The following is a 16,956-nucleotide window of genomic DNA, read 5'->3' as shown; positions in this document are numbered from 1 at the left end:
CAGTTCACTGCAACCTCCGCCTCCCAGGTTCAAGCGATTCTCCTGCCTCAGCCTCCCAAGTAGCTGGGATTACAGGCATGCACCACCACACCCGGCTAATTTTTGTATTTTTAGTAGAGATGGGGTTTCTCCATGTTGGTCAGACTGGTCTCGAACTCCTGACTTCAGGTGATCTGCCCTCCTTGCCTCCCAGACTGCTGGGATTACAGGTGTGAGGCACCCCGCCTGGCCTCCACAATTTTTTAAATGAATGGCATAAGAGTTAAGGGCCCTCATGAGCTTTCAGGATAGACTCAAATTCAAGTCCTGATTTGTTATTTATTATAATTTTTTTTTGGGGGGGGAGGACGGAGTCTCGCTCTGTCACCCAGGCTGGAGTGCAGTGGTGCAATCTCAGTTCACTACAAGCTCCGCCTCCCCGGTTCAAGCGATTCTCCTGACTCAGCCTCCCAAGTAGCTGGGATTATAGGCACCTGCCACCACTTCTGGCTTTTCGTATTTTTTATTTTATTTTATTTTATTTTATTTTATTTTATTTTATTTTTTTATTTTTTTTTTTGAGACGAGTCTTTGCTCTCAGGCCCCGGCTGGAGTGCAGTGGTCCGATCTCAGCTCACTGTAAGTCTAATCTCCTCGGTTCAATGGCCATTCTCCTGCTCAGTCTCGAGTAGCTGGGACTCAGGCTCCGCCACCTCAGCCTCCTCGCTGTTTTTTGTATTTTAGTAGAGACGGGTTTCACCATGCTAGCCAGGATGGTCTGATCTCCTGACCTCGATCCTCCGCCTCGGCCTCCCAGTGCTGGGATTACAGGCTTGAGCCACCACCGCCTATTTTTTTTTTTTTTTGAGACGGAGTCTCAGCTTCTGTCGCCCAGGCTGGAGTGCAGTGGCTCGGATCTCAGCTCACTGTGTTCACCCCGGTTCACGCCATTCTCCTGCCTCAGCCTCCCCGAGTAGCTGGACTACAGGCGCTCACCACCGCTACCGCTAGTTTTTTGTATTTTTAGTAGAGACGGGTTTCACTCCTGTTAGCCAGGATGGTCTGCATCTCCTGACCCAGGATTCGGCCCATCTCGCCTCCCAAAGTGCTGGGATTACAGGTTTGAGCCACCTACCGCCTTTTTTTTTTTTTTTTTTTGAGACAGAGTCTTGTTTGCCGCCCAGGCTGGAGTGTGTGTAGTGGTCTCGATCTCGCTCACTGCAAGCCCCGGCCTCCGGTTCACACCATTCTCCTGCCTCAGCCTCCAGTAGTTGGGACTACAGGCGCCGCACCACCACGCCTCGCTAATTTTTGTATTTTTAGTGAAGATCGGGTTTCAATCGTTAGCCAGGATGGTCTCATCTCCGACCTTAGATCCACCGGCCTCCCAAAGTGCTGGGATTATATGCGGAGCCACCAGCCTCGGCAGCTTTTTTATATTTTTAGTAGGAGATGGATTTCACCTGTGGTTAGCCAAGATGGTCTCCATCTCCTGACCTCGTGATCTGCCTGCCTCGGCTTCCCAAAGTGCTGGGATTACAGGTGTAAGCCACCGCGCCAGGCTTTATTGTAACTCTTAATTAAGCCTCTTCATAATAGTACTTACTTACCTCAGAAGTGTCTGAGGTTTTAAGAAGATAATAAATGTAAAGTGCTTATTACTCAGCAGATAGTAATCTGACTATACTTACTGAGCATATGCTATATGCCAGACACTGTCCTAATGATGAATGTGAATTAACTCATTTAATCCTCACCATAACTCTAGGAGATACGTGCTATTATTATTTCCATTTTTATACTCAAAGCGAATGAGACAGAGCAGTTAAGTAACTTACCCAAGATCATACAGTAGAAATAGTTTTAAAACCCAGTCTCGCTTGAGTCCTGCCTTTTGTTTTTTGTTTTTTTTTTGAGACAGAGTTTTCCTCTTCTTGCCCAGGCTGGAGTACAGTGGCACAATCTCGGCTCACTGCAACCACCGCCTCCGTTGTTCAAGCGATTCTCATGCCTCAGCCTCCCCAGTAGCTGGGATTACAGGTGCCTGCCAACATACCCAGCTAATTTTTGTATTTTTAGTAGAGACGGGGTTTCTTTTTTTTTTTTTTGACCATCGTATAGTGAGTTTATTTGTGCTCTAATATAATATCAACATGCACCTTTCCACTGAGTGACTTCATGGGTCATGGCCAACATAGAACTTGGATAGGAAATCCTTCGGCCTTGGCGCTTCTGTTTCATGGAAGAACCGCATAACATGTGTCCGCTGCTTCCATACTTCAATTGTTTCTTCCAGTTCCATCTTTCCCTTAATGACCAGAAGATCAACCACCCTGGGGTCTTCATAAACATTTCTCGGACTTTATCCCGTCCCATTTTGACAGTGATGTCCAGCTGGAATTGGTGTACAGTGTTCGGCACCTCCCGATACCAGGCGCGGTAGAGCTCGCGCACCCTCCGCTTGGCCTCGTTCATGTCCCGACTGAAAAATGGGCTTCACAAAGGTGCTGACGGTAGAGGCAGCTTGGCGGACGCCGCTCCCCGCCATCTTGCCAAAGTATCCACTCCTGAGACGGGGTTTCACCATGTTGGCCAGGCTGGTCTCAAACTCCTGACCTCGGCCTCCCAAAGTGCTGGGATTACGGTGTGACCCACCACGCCTGGCAAGTCCTGCCCTTAAGCTACATGCTATTCTTCCACTCATTAGGACCTCAAAATGTTAGCCGTTATAATTTTACAGTGACTATCACTAGGGGTAGTGAGAAGCCATGACTACGATGTTTACATTCTCGTACATGACAGCTGCAACGAGATGTATTAAGGGAGACCTGAGATGAGACTTACCCAGTGAGGCGGTTTCGGATAATTTTGACGCTCATTACCGTCTCCCCCATGGTGGCAAAAGCTCTGGAGATGAAGTTCTCATCCATGTAGGGTTCCAGCTGCGTAAAAACAAGAGCGCAGCGGCTCAGGCTGGCAGCCGGGCTTCCCACTCCGGGTTCCAGAGCCCCTCTCCGTCAGCCCAGGGCTGGCTACGTGCCGCTGGGGGAGCGAGCGGCGAGGTTCGCCTCCGCTGAGCGGCCCGAAACCCCAGCTCCTTTGGTTCAAGCTTGCCCCCCTTTAGGAAGCCTCCCCTTGGACCTAGAAACCCCACTCCTCCGGTCCTAAAACAGCGCGCCTCAGTCCTTGGATTCCTCCCATTCTATGTCCCCAAAGCACCACCTTTCCCTCCCACGAACCCAGGTGGGGCCCCAGGACCCCTAGCCTCACGGACTCAGCTTTTTCACTTAGATGCTGGAATCCGCTTCTGTGTCACCAAAAAGAACCCGGTCACACGTCTCCCCTTTTTGGGATCCCAAGTCCCCTCCTCCTCAGACACTTCCTCCCTCGCGAAACCGAGATGCTTCCTCGTCCTCAGACCCGGGACTACTACCCTCACTCACGTCGCCCATCCACAGGCTGGCCGCCATGCCCGCGCACCCGGGTGGGGCTTTGCAGGAGGGGCTGTGCGGGCGGGACTCAAAGGCCCGCGCGGGCGCCAATGCTGGCTGCAGAGACCGCTACAGAGCATGCGCCTCCGACGCCTTCTGCGCAGGCTCCCGAGCTCAGCGGCCAGTGTCCGGCCGGGTGTTCAGCTCCGAGTTTTTCCAGCAACCCGCTGAGCGCGGGGCTTCCGGATCGCGGTGGGCGGAGTTCAGGCTGGAATGGGGCGGGCCAGATACCACCTTTCCCAGGCGGCTGGGTTACTTGGGTTTATTTCTGACTTTATATATTTAGAAAACAAACAAAACCACACACACACATACACTCTCTTTTGACTTTATATAGAAAACAAAACCACACACACATATACACACACATATAATTACAACATTAATATATGCTCGTTAGGGCCGGGCACGGTGGCTCACGCCTGTAATCCCAGCACTTTAGGAGGCCGAGGCGGGCGGATCACGAGGTCCAGAGATCCAGACCATCCTGGCCAACAGGGGGAAACCCCGTCTCTACTAAAAGTACAAAAATTAGCGGGCGTGGTGGTGCGCGCTGGTAGTGGAAGCTGCTCGGAAGACTGAGGCAGGAGAATCACTTAAACCCAGGGGGCGGAGGTTACAGTGAGCCGAGATCGTGCCATTGCACTCCAGCCTGGTGACAGAGCGAGAGTCCGTCTCAAATATATATATATATATATGCTCGTTATATATATGCTCGTTACTTGGGTTTATTTCTGGCTTTATATATTTAGAAAACAAGGCTGGGCACTGTGGCTCACGCCTGTAATCCCAGCACTTTGGGAGGCCGAGACGGGAGGATCAAGAGGTCAGGAGATCGAGATCATCCTGGCCAACATGGTGAAACCCCTGTCTCTACTGAAAATAAAAAATTAGGCCAGACGCGGTGGCTCACACCTGTAATCCCAGCACTTTGGGAGGCCGAGACGGGCGGATCACGAGGTCATGAGATCAAGACCATCCTGGCTAACACGGTGAAACCCCGTCTCTACTAAAAACACAAAAAATTAGCCGGGCACGGTGGCGGGCACCTGTAGTCCCAGCTACTCGGGAGGCTGAGGCAGGAGAATGGCGTGAACCGGGGAGGCGGAGCTTGCAGTGAGCAGAGATGGTGCCACTGCACTCCAGCCTGGGCGAGAGTGCGAGACTCAGTCTCAAAAAAAACAACAAAACAAAACAAAACAAAAAAAACTGCTGATACAAGCGCGTCAAAAAAAGTTAAAATCTCTCTTTTGACAACCCGGTTCCACTACCTGCCTGCTGTTACCAGGGGTTCTTGGGCTCTCAATGCAACAGAAATTAACATGAAGCTAAAAGAGTTTTCCCAGTCAAATCTTCTTTGGAGCTTATGCCTGGGTATAAGGGAGGCAGCACAAGAGAGCGAGAATTCCCTGACTCTCCAAAAAGAGTTAGTTGAGATTTTTTATTAGGCAAAGCACGTAAAGTGATATCAAGAGTAAGGTATACAGGCTGGGCAGGACAAAGCTTATGAGGGTGGGATATGCAGGTCAGCATATCCTGTTGTAATGATTATCTTTTTTTATTTTTGAGACTGAGTCTTCCTTTGTTGCCCAGGCTGGAGTGCAATGGCACAATCTCGGCTCACTGCAACCTCCGCCTCCTGGATTCTAGTTATTCTCCTGCTTTGCCTCCTGAGTAGCTGGGATTACAGGTGCCCACCACCACGCCCAGCTAATTTTTGTATTTTCTGTAGAAACAACATGGTTTCACCATGTTGGTCAGGCTGGTCTCGAACTCCTGACCTGAGGTGATCCACCCGCCTTGGCCTCCCAAAGTGCTGGCATTACAGGCGTGAGCCACCCACTACGCCCAGCCAATGATTATCTTGAGTACTGGGCTACCTGGTGGTTTGGCTGTCAGCAACAAGGCTTTAAATGAAGTGTTCAGCATTTCTTCCTGAGATGAGACATTTCACAGCGGTTGGATGAAAAATTTTGGATCTCCTAATTTGATCCTAGAATTCTATTTATTTTATTTATTTATTTATTTATTTATTTATTCAGTCAGTCATTCTGAGAGAGGGTCTCTCTCTGTCGCCCAGGCTGGAGCACATTGGCACAATCTTGGCTCACTGCAGCCTCAAACTCCCGGACTCAAGTGGTCACTCCTGCACTCAGCCTCCAGAGTAGCTGGGACTACAGGTGTGCACCACCACACCTGGCTTATTTTGTGTGCTTATTATTATTTTTTTTTTTTTTTTTGCAGAGGCGGAGTCTGCATCTGTCGCCAGGCTGGAGTGCGGTGGCCGGATCTCAGCTCACCTGACTCCGCCTTCGGGTTCCATTCTCCTGCCTCAGCCTCCCGAGTAGCTGGGACTACAGGCACCAGCCACCTCGCCCAGCTAGTTTTTTTGTATTTTTAGTAGAGGCGGGGTTTCACCGTGTTAGCCAGGATGGTCACCGATCTCCCGACCTAAGTGATCCGCCGCCTCGGCCTCCCAAAGTGCTGGGATTACAGGCTTGAGCTACACTGCACCCTGACCTTATTATTAATATTATTATTATTATTATTATTATTATTATTATTTTTTGTAGACAGGAGAGCTCACTATGTTGGCCAAGCTCGTTTTGGACTCCTAGACTCAAGCAATCCTCCTGCCTTGGCCTCCCAAAGTGCTGGGATTATAGGTGTAAGCCATAACGCCCAGACGTTTTTTTTCTTTTCTTTTCTTTTTTTTTTTTTTTTTTTTTGAGACGGATTACAGGCACCCACCACCAAGCCTGGCTAATTTTTTATTTTTATTTTATTTTTATTTTTAGTAGAGATAGGGTTTCACTATGTTGTCCAGGCCGGTCTTGAACTCCTGACCTCATGATCCCAGCTCCCAAAGTGCTGGGATTACAGGTGTGATCCACCACGCCCGGCTTTTTTCTTTCTTTCTTTTTTTCTAGATCCTGGAATTCTTTAAGTAAAGGGCATGATTACACATTATAAGAGCACAAAAGAACAACATATATAATGGCTATTTTTCTTTATATGACTAAAGCCTCAGAGTTAGTGGGTATAGTGGTGTGGGTTTTTTAAGTGGGAATCCATGAAAGAATGCTCTAGTGCAGGCCGGGCACGATGGCTCACGCCTGTAATCCCAGCACTTTGGGAGGCCGAGGCGGGCGGATCACGAAGTCAGGAGATCCAGACCATCCCAGCTAACACGGTGAAACCCCGACTCTACCAAAAATACAAAAAAATTAGCCGGGTGTGGTGGTGGGCGCCTGTAGTCCCAGCTACTCGGGAGGCTGAGGCAGGAGAATGGCATGAACCCGGGACGCGGAGCTTGCAGTGAGCGGAGATCGTGCCACTGCACTCTAGCTGGGCGACAGAGCAAGACTCCGTATCAAAAAAAAAAAAAAAAAAAAAGCTCTAGTGCAGGGGTCCCCAGTCTCCAGGTCACAGACCAGAACAAGTCCATGGCCTGTTAGGAACCAGGCCACACAACAGGACGTTAGCCAGCAAAGCTTCATCTGTATTTACAGGGTGCCTATCCCTTGCATTACCGCCTGAGCTCCGCCTCCTGTTAGATCAGCCCAGGCACTGGATTCTCATAAGAGCACAAACCCTATTTTGTGAACTCTGCATGTGAGGGATCTAGGTTGTTCACTCCTTATAATAATCTTTTTGGTTTTTTTTTTGGAGACAGAGTCTCACCCTGTTACCCAGACTGGAGTGCAGTGGCTCGATCTCAACTCACTGCAACCTCCGCCTCCCAGGTTCAAGCAATTTTCATGCCTCAGCTTCCCCAGTAGCTGGGATTACAGGCCCTGCCACCATGCCCAGCTAATTTTTTTGTATTTTGAATAGAGACAGGGTTTTGCCATGTTGGCCAGGCTGGTCTCAAACTCCTGTCCTCAGGTGATCCACCTGCCTCAGCCTCCCAAAGTGTTGGGATTACAGGCGTGAGCCACCACGCCTGGCCTCCTTATGAGAATCTAATACCTGATGATCTGTCATTGTCTCCCATCACCCCCAGAGGGGACTGTCTAGTTGCAGGAAAACAAGCTCAAGGCTCCCAACTGATTCTACATTATGGTGAGTTATATAATCTTTTCATTATATATTACAATGTTACATTAATAATAATAAAGTCCACAATAAATGTAATGCGCTTGAGTCATCCCAAAACCATCCCCTCTCTGTCCGTGGAAATTGTCTTCCACAAAACCAGTCCCTCATGCCAAAAAAGGTTGGGAACTGCTGCTCTAGTCTTGGTGAGCTGAAGCCAAGCCCTGTTCTTACTGTCTCACTGTGACCCAGGGCAAGCCACTGCTCTGTGCAAGCCATTCCCTCACTCCGTGTTTACCAGTCTGAAATACATGAGACTTGTTGGAGCTGGAATGGGATTCTTCCCTCATTCCCATATAGGGCCCTGGGGTGGGAGGTGGGAAGAATTAAAGGGAGTGTAAATTGGAGTAACCTTGTCATCTGGCAACCAATCAGTCCCCAAGTTCTGTCACTCTATTTTTTCTTTTTTTTGAGACGAAATTTTGCTCCTGTTGCCCGTGCTGGAGTGCAGTGGTACTATCCTGGTCACTGCAACCTTCACGTCCCAGGTTCAAGCGCTCCTCCTGCCTCAGCCTCCCGAGTAGCTAGTATTACAGGCTGGTGCCACCATGCCCAGCTAATTTTTGTATTTTTAGTAGAGATGGGGTTTCACCATGTTGGCCAGGCTAGTCTTCAACTCTTGACCTCAGATGAACCACCAGCTTTGGCCTTCCAAAGTGCTGGGATTACAAGCGTGAGCCACTGCTCCCAGCCTACTCTTATTTTCTTGAGTCCCACTACCCTACTCCAAATCATCTGGAGCTCTGACTTGTCCCAGAAGAGTGACCTTGCCACAGTGGGCCATCATAAACATGATTTAGATGGCTAGAAAATCCAGACAGTTTAATTTTGAGATGCTCCTACACTGGGAGTGCCCCAGGCCTCGGACTTACTTTGGTGCCCAGTCCTCAGTATGGAAAGCTTCTTCTGTATGCAGTGATTGGCATCTCTGAGAGTGAAACTCACTCCGAGTGTTTAAAGGCCACTTTCTGGGGCTCCCTCTGGATTAATGGGCACCCAAAGTCCTTTCCTACCAGTCTGCATGTCCTCAACTTAGGATGTTGTGCTCTCAAGCCAAAGATTCATCAGTCTGAAAACCTGAGGTTCAACCACGAGTTGCCATATTTCTGGCCGTATCCTACCATCACCGCAATAGTAGTGTAGTGGTTAGGCATTTTGGCTGTAGATTCAAACAAATGGAGCATGATCCCGGCCCCACCTCTTGCTAATTACTTATTTAAGTTCTGGGCCTAATGTGGATAGTGCTTCCTTACCCCACAGGATGGTCGTGAGGAAAAAAATAAATTGGGAAAGTACTTGGCCCAACGCCTAGCATTCAGTAAATCCTCCAACATGGCAGTTGGAAGCCTTAAAAGTATAACCGATAGCGGCCGGGCGCGGTGGCTCAAGCCTGTAATCCCAGCACTTTGGGAGGCCGAGGCAGATTGGATCCACAAGGTCAGAGGTCAGAGACCATCCTGGCTAACACGGTGAAACCCGTCTCTACCAAAAAAATACAAAAAACTAACTTTCGGCCTTGATGGTGAAACCTGTAGTCCCAGCCACTGTTGAACTGAGGCAGGAGAAGCGTAAACCTGGGGAGGCCGGGCACAGTGAGCTGAGATGCAACCACTGCACTCCAGCCTAAGCCCCGGCAAGCGAGACTCCATCTCAAAAAAAAAAAAAAAAAAAAGTATAACCGATAGCTATTAATTTAATACTATTTGCCAGTCACTGTGCTTTGCTCTTTATTAAAAAATTTTATTTTGGCTGGGTGCAAGGGCTCACCTGTAATCCCAGCACTTTGGGAGAGACGAGGCAAACAGATCACCCTGAGGTCAGGAGTTCAAGACCAGCCTGACCCGGCCGAGTAGCTGATGGCTCAAGCCTGTAATCCCAGCACTTTGGGAGGCGGTGGATCCGCGAGGTCAGGAGATCCGAGACCATCCTGGCTAACATGGGTGAAACCCGTCTCTACTAAAATACAAAACTAACCCGGGCGTGGTGGCTGGCTGTAGTCCCAACTACTGGGAGGCTGGCGGAAGGAGGTAACATGAACCGGGCTGAGGAGCCACAGTGAGCGAGATCGGCCACTGCACTCCAGCACAGAGGCGACAGGCGAGACTCCGTCTCAAAAAAAAAAGACCAGCCTGACCAACATGGGTGAAACCCCATCTCTACTAAAAATACAAAAATTAGCTGGGCATGGTAGCCGCGTGCCTGTAATCCCAGCTACTCAGGAGATGAGGCATGAGGTGCTTGAGCCCAGGAGGCAGAGGCACAGTGAGCCAGATGCGTTGCCACTGCACACACCTGCAGCCTGGGGACAGAGATACTCTGTCTTAAAAAATGGAAAAGAGGCGGTGGCTCAAACCTGTAATCCCAGCACTTTGGGAGGCGAGAGGCAGGAGGAAGTGGGATCCGAGGTCAGGAAGTCGAGACCATCCCTGGCTAACACAGTGAAACCCAGTATCTACTACAAAATAAAAAAAACCTTGAGGCCCGAGGTGGCGGAGGCCTGTAATCCCAGCTACTCGGGAGGCTGAGGCAGGAAGAGAGTGAACCCGTGGTAGACTTGCAGTGAGCTGAGATCCGGCCCTGCCTCCAGCCTAGGCGACAGGCTGAGACTCCGTCTCAAAAAAAAAAAAAAAAAAAAAAAAAATGGAAAGAGACAGTAGTCCCTTATCCTCTGCCCCAGTTCCCACTCCCTTGAGTCGACTATTTCCAAGTCTTTTTTTCCTAGAACCTACATGTATATTTTAAAATATATACTTTCTACTACTACTTTCTCACTTGCAGTTTCAGATTGTTGCTACTGCCCCTCCCCATATACATAGGTACTTATCTCTCCATCTCCTATGTTTTCTTTCTTCGATTTATTTGTAGTTTTATGAGATGGAGTTTTGCTCTTAATAAGCCCAGGCTGGAGTGCAATGGGCGTGATCTTGGCTGACTGCAACTCAAGCCTCCGGGTTCAAAGTGATTCTCCTGCCTCAGCCTCCTGAGTAGCTAGGCTTACACAGGCACTCACGCCACCATGCCCAACTAATTTTGTATTTTATTAGAGACAGGGGTTTCTCCATGTTGGTCAGTGGTCTCCGAACTCCCAACCTCAGGTGATCCAGCCTACCTCCAGCCTCCCAAAGTGTTGGGTGGGCATGAGTTATCATGCCCAGCCTTTTTTTTTGAGGCAGGTCTCACTCTATCCTGGGTTGGAGTGCAACGGCAGGGTCTCTGCTGACTGCAACCTCTGCCTCCTGGGTTCAAGCAATTCTCCTGTCTCAGCCTCCGGGGTAGCTGGAACTGCAGGCACCCATCACCACATCCAGCTAATTTTCAATGACCCTGGCTGGGAATGAGGTTCCTGTTGATCGAGCTGGCCACTCCTGACCTCAGGTGATCCACCTGCCTCAGCCTCCTAAAGTGCTGGGATTACACAGCAGCAGCATGAGCCACCGTGCCCTGACTTTTTTAAAAACAGGGTCTTGCTCTGTCACCCAGGCTGGAGTACAGTGTTATAATCATGGCCCACTGCAGCTTGGATATCCTGGGCTCAAGCTGTCCTCCCACCTCAGCCTCCCTGCTCTCAATAGCTGGGTCTACAGGTGTGCACCACCACACCCAGAATTTTTTTTTTTTTTTTTTTTTCTGGTAGAGATTGGGGGTGGGGAGATGTCTCACTATATTGCCCAGGCTGGTCTCAAACTCCTGCCTTCATGGGAATCCCTCCCACCGGCTAGAAGTGCTGGGATTACAGGCGTGAGCCACCACTACCCCAGCCTTCCTGATATTTTGTTAAAAGCACTTTCAATTTGGGAACATCACATTATCATGACTGTAAGTATTATTTATAGCTGAGCCATATGTTGTATTACATTACATTTATTTTGGGGTAACTAATCCAGGTTAGGAGAGGATGGAGGAAAGGATAAAATTGAAAGTAGGTGATGTGTTTGAATACCCAAATGATTTTTTTTTTTTTTTTTTTGAGGCGGGTCTCGCTCTGTGCCGGCCTGGAGTGCAGGTGGCTGATCTCGGCTCACTGCAAGCTCCGCCTCCCGGGTTCCGCCATTCTCCTGCCTCAGCCTCCCAGTAGCTGGGACACAGAGAGCACGACCCACCCCTCTTGACTAGTTTTTAAATTTTTTAGTAGAGGCGGGGTTTCACGTGTTAGCCAGGATGGTCTCGATCTCTCTGACCTCGTGTCAGCCCGTCGGCCTCCCAAAGTGCTGGGATTACAGGCTTGAGCTACCTTGACCCCCAAATGATTTATACTTCTGATATATTGGAACTGAATTAATGATACTTACACAAACAAAACAAAGTACATTAAAAACAAGGCAATTATTAACTACAGGGAATATCAAATGTAAAATAATCATAATAGCAAAGAATTGTAGCGCATTCACTACGTGGTTCTGGGCTCAGGTGGCGGCTGATTAGACTATGCACTTGGTAGCCTCCTGACCTCAAGCAAGTCACTTCAACTGGCAGGGAGTTTCCTGAACGATAGTAGAGCTGATGTGAGGATTAAACAAGCTACTGCATGTAAAGTGCTCAATACAATGCCTACCCTACTTGAAGTCACAATGCATACGAGTTATTAAGAATGAGATACTGGCCGGGCATGGTGGCTCACACCTGTAATCCCAATACTTTGGGAAGCTGAGGCGGTTGGATCACCTGAGGTTGGGAGTTCGAGACCAGCTTTACCAACATGGCAAAACCCTGTCTCTACTAAAAATACAAAAAAATTAGCCGGGCATGGTGGTGCACGCCTGGACTCTTAGCTACTCGGGAGGTTGAGGCAGCAGAATCACTTGAACCCGGGAGGTGAAGGTTACGGTGAGCCAAGATTGCAGCACTGCACTCCAGCCCAGGCAACAGAGCAAGGCTCTGTTTCCAAAAAAAGAAAAAAAAGAAAAAAAAGAGGAGGTACTGTTTTTTTGTTTGTTTGTGTTTTGTTTGAGAGTCTCGCTCTGTCACCCAGGCTGGAGTGCAGTGGCACAATTTCGGCTCACCGCAACCTCCTCTTCCTGGGTTCAAGCGATTCTCGAGCCTCAGGCTCCTGAGTAGCTGGGACTACAATTGCGTGCCACCATACCCAACTAATTTGTTATATTTTTACTAAAAATATACAGGGTTTCACCGTGTTGGCCAGGCTGGTCTCACACTCCTGACCTCAGGTGAGCCGCCCACCTCAGCCTCCCTAACTGCTGGGATTACAGGTGTGTGGACGGCAAGCCACCCAGGTGCCGAGGCAAGAGACTGAAGGCACAAGCTGTTCCAGTATCATAAAGAAAATGCTTAAAATAAGAGGTTATATTAGACACAGAATATAGACATGATTATATATGAATATTATCAGTCATTACCTTGTAGCATTACTCTTTATTCCAATATTATAATAATCTCTGTTCTACAATTATAACCTAGGAAAAACCAGGCCATACAGAGATAGGAGCTGAAGGGACATGGTGAGAAGTGACCAGAAGACAAGAGTGTGAGCTCTCTGTCACACCCGGACAGGACCACTAGAGGGCTCCTTGGTCTAGCGGTAATGCCAGTGCCCGGGAATGCACCCATTACTTAGCAGACCTTGGTCTAGCAGTAGCGCCAGTGCCTGGGAAGGCACCCATTACCCATTACTTAGCAGGCTGGGAAAGGGAGTCTCCCCTTCCTCTGGGGAGTTAGAAAAGACTGCTCCACCACTTCTTGTGGAATGCCTGACAGTCAAGCCCGCTGGCAGCCATCTGGAGGCCTAAAAGTCTCCCTGTGATGCTGTGCTTCAGCAGTTATGTTCCTGGTCCACTTTCACGTTCCGGCCTGTATACCTTGCTCTGCCTTCTAGATAGCAGTAGCAGAATTAGTGAGAATATTAGTCTTTGATCTCTCCAAGAAATGCATAGAATAATGACATAAGCTGTCCTCTCTCTCTCCGCCTCAACTACCAAACAGGGAAGGGCCCCCGTCTGGTGGACACGTGATTCGCGTGACCCTTACCTATCATTGCAGATGACTCACACTCCTTACCCTGTCCCCTTGCCTTGTATACAATAAATAACAGCACAGCCGGACATTCTGGGTCACTACCGGTCTCCGCATCTTGGCGGTAGTGGTCCCTGGGGCCCAGCTGTCTTTTTTTTTTTTTTTTTCCCGAGACAGAGTCTCGCTCTGTCGCCCAGGCTGGAGTGCAGTGGTGCGATCTTGGCTTACTGCAAGCTCCCCCTCCTGGGTTCATGCCATTCTCCTGCCTCAGCCTCCTGAGTAGCTGGGACTACAGGCACCTGCCACCACGCCCGGCTATTTTTTTTTTGGTATTTTTAGTAGAGACAGGGTTTCACCGTGTTAGCCAGGATGGCTACGGATCTTCCGACCTCGTGATCCGACCGCCTCGGCCACCCAAAGTGCTGGGATTACAGGTGTGAGCCACCGTGCCCGGCCCAGCTATCTTTTCTTCTATTTCTGTCTTGTGTCTTTATTTCTACAATCTCTCGTCTCCACACACGAGAAAAACCCACAGGCCCTGTAGTGCTGGTCCCCACACAGGTGTGAGCCACCACACCTGACCAATAATGAGGTACTTTTGTAGGTGTAGTGGCTTACGCCTGTAATCCCAACATTTTGGGAGGCCAAGGCAGGCAGATCACTTGGGTCCAGGAGTTTGACACCAGTCTGTACATCGTGGCAAAACCCTGTAATTACAAAAAAACACAAAATTAGCCAAGTGTGGTGACACACGCCTACAGTCCCAGCTACTTGGGAGGCTGAGGTGGAGGTGGGAGGGGCGGCATCACTCAACCTAGGCAACAAGTAAGACCCTGTCTCAAAAACAAACAAAAAAGAGGTACTTCCACCCTGCTATATTATATTGCTGAGTTGGAAATCTCCAATAAATATAATCCCAAAGGATTTTTTTGGGGGTGGAGTAGCAGACATACAAGCACTTTTAGCAAAGCAAATATTAAAATAGTATATATATATATGCGGTATGATGACTCAAGCCACCATCCCAGCACTTTGGGAGGCGGGAGCCGATCATGATATCAGGAGATGGGAGACCATTCTGGCTAAGACCATTCTCCTCTCTACTAAAAAAATACATGCCAGGCCGAGGTGAAGCTGAGGCGCCTGTAGTCCAGCCTTCTCGGGAGGGAGCTGGTGAGAATGGCGTAAACCGGGGCTTGAGGCTTGCAGTGAGCTGAGATCGGCCGCTGCACTCCAGCCTGGGCAACAGGCGAGACTCCATCTCAGAAAAAATAGTGTGTGTGTATATATATATATATATATATAATTTTTGGTGAGATAGCTCACAATAAAACTGGAGTCTGGCTCTTTATAATCTTAACTTACTGCAAGCATCCACCTCCCTGAGTTCACCATACCATTCTCACCTCAGCCTTGAGCAGCTGGGACTACAGACGCCCACCACTATGCCCGGCTAATCTTTTGTATTTTTAGTACAGATGGGGTTTCACCGTGTTAGCCAGGATGGTCTCGATCTCCTGACCTTGTGATCTGCCCGCCTCTGCCTCCCAGTGTTGGGATTACAGGCATGAGCCACTGCGCCTGGCCTTAAAGTTTTTAAATTTATTTATTTTTGAAACGAGGTCTCGCTCAGTCACCCAGGCTGGGTGCAGTAGCTGTCATTGGCTCACTGCAGCCTTCTCAGGTTCAAGCAATTCTGTGCCCCAGCCTTCCGAGTAGCTGGGATCACAGGCGCTTGACACCACACCAAGGTTTTTTTTTTTTTTCCCCCAGAAGAGACGGGTTTCACCGTCTTGGCTGGTCTTGAACTCCTGACCTCGTGATCCACCCACCTCGGCCTCCCAAAGTGCTGTGATTACAGGCGTTGAGTCACCGCGCCAGGCCTAATTTATTTTTTGAGATGGAATCTCGCTCTGTCACCTAGGCTGGAGTGTGGTGGCACGATCTCAGCTCACTGCAACCTCCGCCTCCCGGGTTCAAGCAATTCTCCTGCCTCAGCCTCCAGAGTAGCTGGGATTACAGGTGCGCACCACCATGCCCAGCTAATTTTTTGTATTTTTCGTACAGACGGGGCTTCATCATGATGGCCAAGCTGGTTTTGAACTCCTGACCTCAAGTGATCCGCCTGCCTTGCCCTCCCAAAGTGCTAGGATTACAGGCATGAGCCACATATTAAATTTTTTTAACATCATATTCATTTTCCCAAGTCTCTGACATCCAGTAATCCTCCTGGTGCTAATAAAACTTTCCTGTTACCATACACCGATTCTTTGTATCAGCACTGTCCGCTGTAACTTTCTGCAATGTGAAATGTGTTGTATTTGCAGTCCCATACCACAAGTACTAGCTTGTCATTACTACTTGAAATGTGGCTTGTACAACTGAGTTTATTTCGTTTTAAAAGTATATTGATTTCAACGTAAATAGCCGCATGTGGCTAGTGACCACTGTATTGCACAGGTCAGCTCTGTATGATTTTTGTAGGTCAAGTGCTTGTGAAAATCTACAGTAGGCTGGGCGCGGTGGCTCAAGCCTGTAATCCCAGCACTTTGGGAGGCCGAGACGGGCAGATCACGAGGTCAGGAGATCGAGACCATCCACCAGCTACCCGCAGTGAAACCCGTCTCTACTAAAAATACAAAAACTAGCGGGCCGAGGAGTGGTGAGGTGCCTGTAGTCCCAGCTACCCGGGAGGCTGAGGCAGGAGAATGGCATAAACCGGGGAGGCAGAGCTTGCAGTGAGCCGAGATCCGGCCACTGCACTCCAGCCCAGCGGCCTGGCGGGCCTCCGTCTCAAAAAAAAAAACACAGTAATATATATTATGGATTAGAGTTATTGTGGCGGGCGGTGGCTCAAGCCTGTAATCCCAGCACTTTGGGAGGCGAGGCAGGCGGATCACGAGGTCAGGGAGGTCGAGACCATCCCTGGCTAACACGGTGAAACCCCATCTCTACTAAAAAATACAAAAAACAGGCAGTGGCGGGCGCCTGTGGTCCCAGCTACCTAGGGAGAGCTGAGGCAGGAGAATAGCGCATTCCAGGCCGAACTTGCAGTGAGCTGAGATCCGGCCACCTTGCCTCCCAACACAGGCTGACAAGAGCCAGACTCAGTCTCAAAAAAAAAAAAAAAAAGAGTTATTGTGTAAAGGCGGGTGCAGTGGCTCCCGCCTGTCTGCTGGGAGGCCGGAGCAGTGTGGATCACCTGACGTCAGGAGTTCTAAACCAGCCTGGCCAACATGGTGAAACCCTGTCTCTACTAAACGTACAAAGCTACTCAGGAGGCTGAAACACGAGAATCATTTGAACCCAGGGGGTGGAGACTGCAGACAGCCTAGATAGAGCCACTGCACTCCAGCCTGGGCGACAAAGCAAGACTCCATCTCAAAGAAAAAAAAAAAAATAAGGCCAGGCGCAGTGGCTC

The 16,956-nt window shown here is 49.3% G+C and overlaps 1 protein-coding gene and 1 pseudogene across 3 annotated transcripts in view; both read right to left on the bottom strand.

The window, feature by feature from the left end:
* The window catches only part of TRNAU1AP (tRNA selenocysteine 1 associated protein 1), a 28,889-nt gene extending 25,286 nt beyond the window's left edge, over nucleotides 1–3,603 (bottom strand). The window contains exons 1-2 of one of the 3 annotated variants that reach the window (XM_009203201.4): nucleotides 3,423–3,603; nucleotides 2,824–2,921 (exon numbers count right to left, since the gene is read on the bottom strand). In XM_009203201.4, the coding sequence (XP_009201465.1) occupies nucleotides 2,824–2,921; nucleotides 3,423–3,449 (125 nt within the window). In that variant the 5' untranslated portion in view covers nucleotides 3,450–3,603. Of the gene's footprint in view, nucleotides 1–2,823; nucleotides 2,922–3,412 lie in introns of all 3 variants that reach the window. The other 2 variants (XM_003891449.5, XM_009203199.3) reach the window with 2 other exon arrangements.
* On the bottom strand, nucleotides 2,074–2,813 carry LOC103882945 (annotated as a pseudogene).
* Nucleotides 3,604–16,956: the final 13,353 nt, after the last annotated feature.

Source organism: Papio anubis, chromosome 1 (assembly GCF_008728515.1).
Source record: "Papio anubis isolate 15944 chromosome 1, Panubis1.0, whole genome shotgun sequence".
Taxonomy (NCBI): Eukaryota; Metazoa; Chordata; class Mammalia; order Primates; family Cercopithecidae; genus Papio; species Papio anubis.
This window is presented reverse-complemented; position numbering and strand designations above follow the sequence as displayed.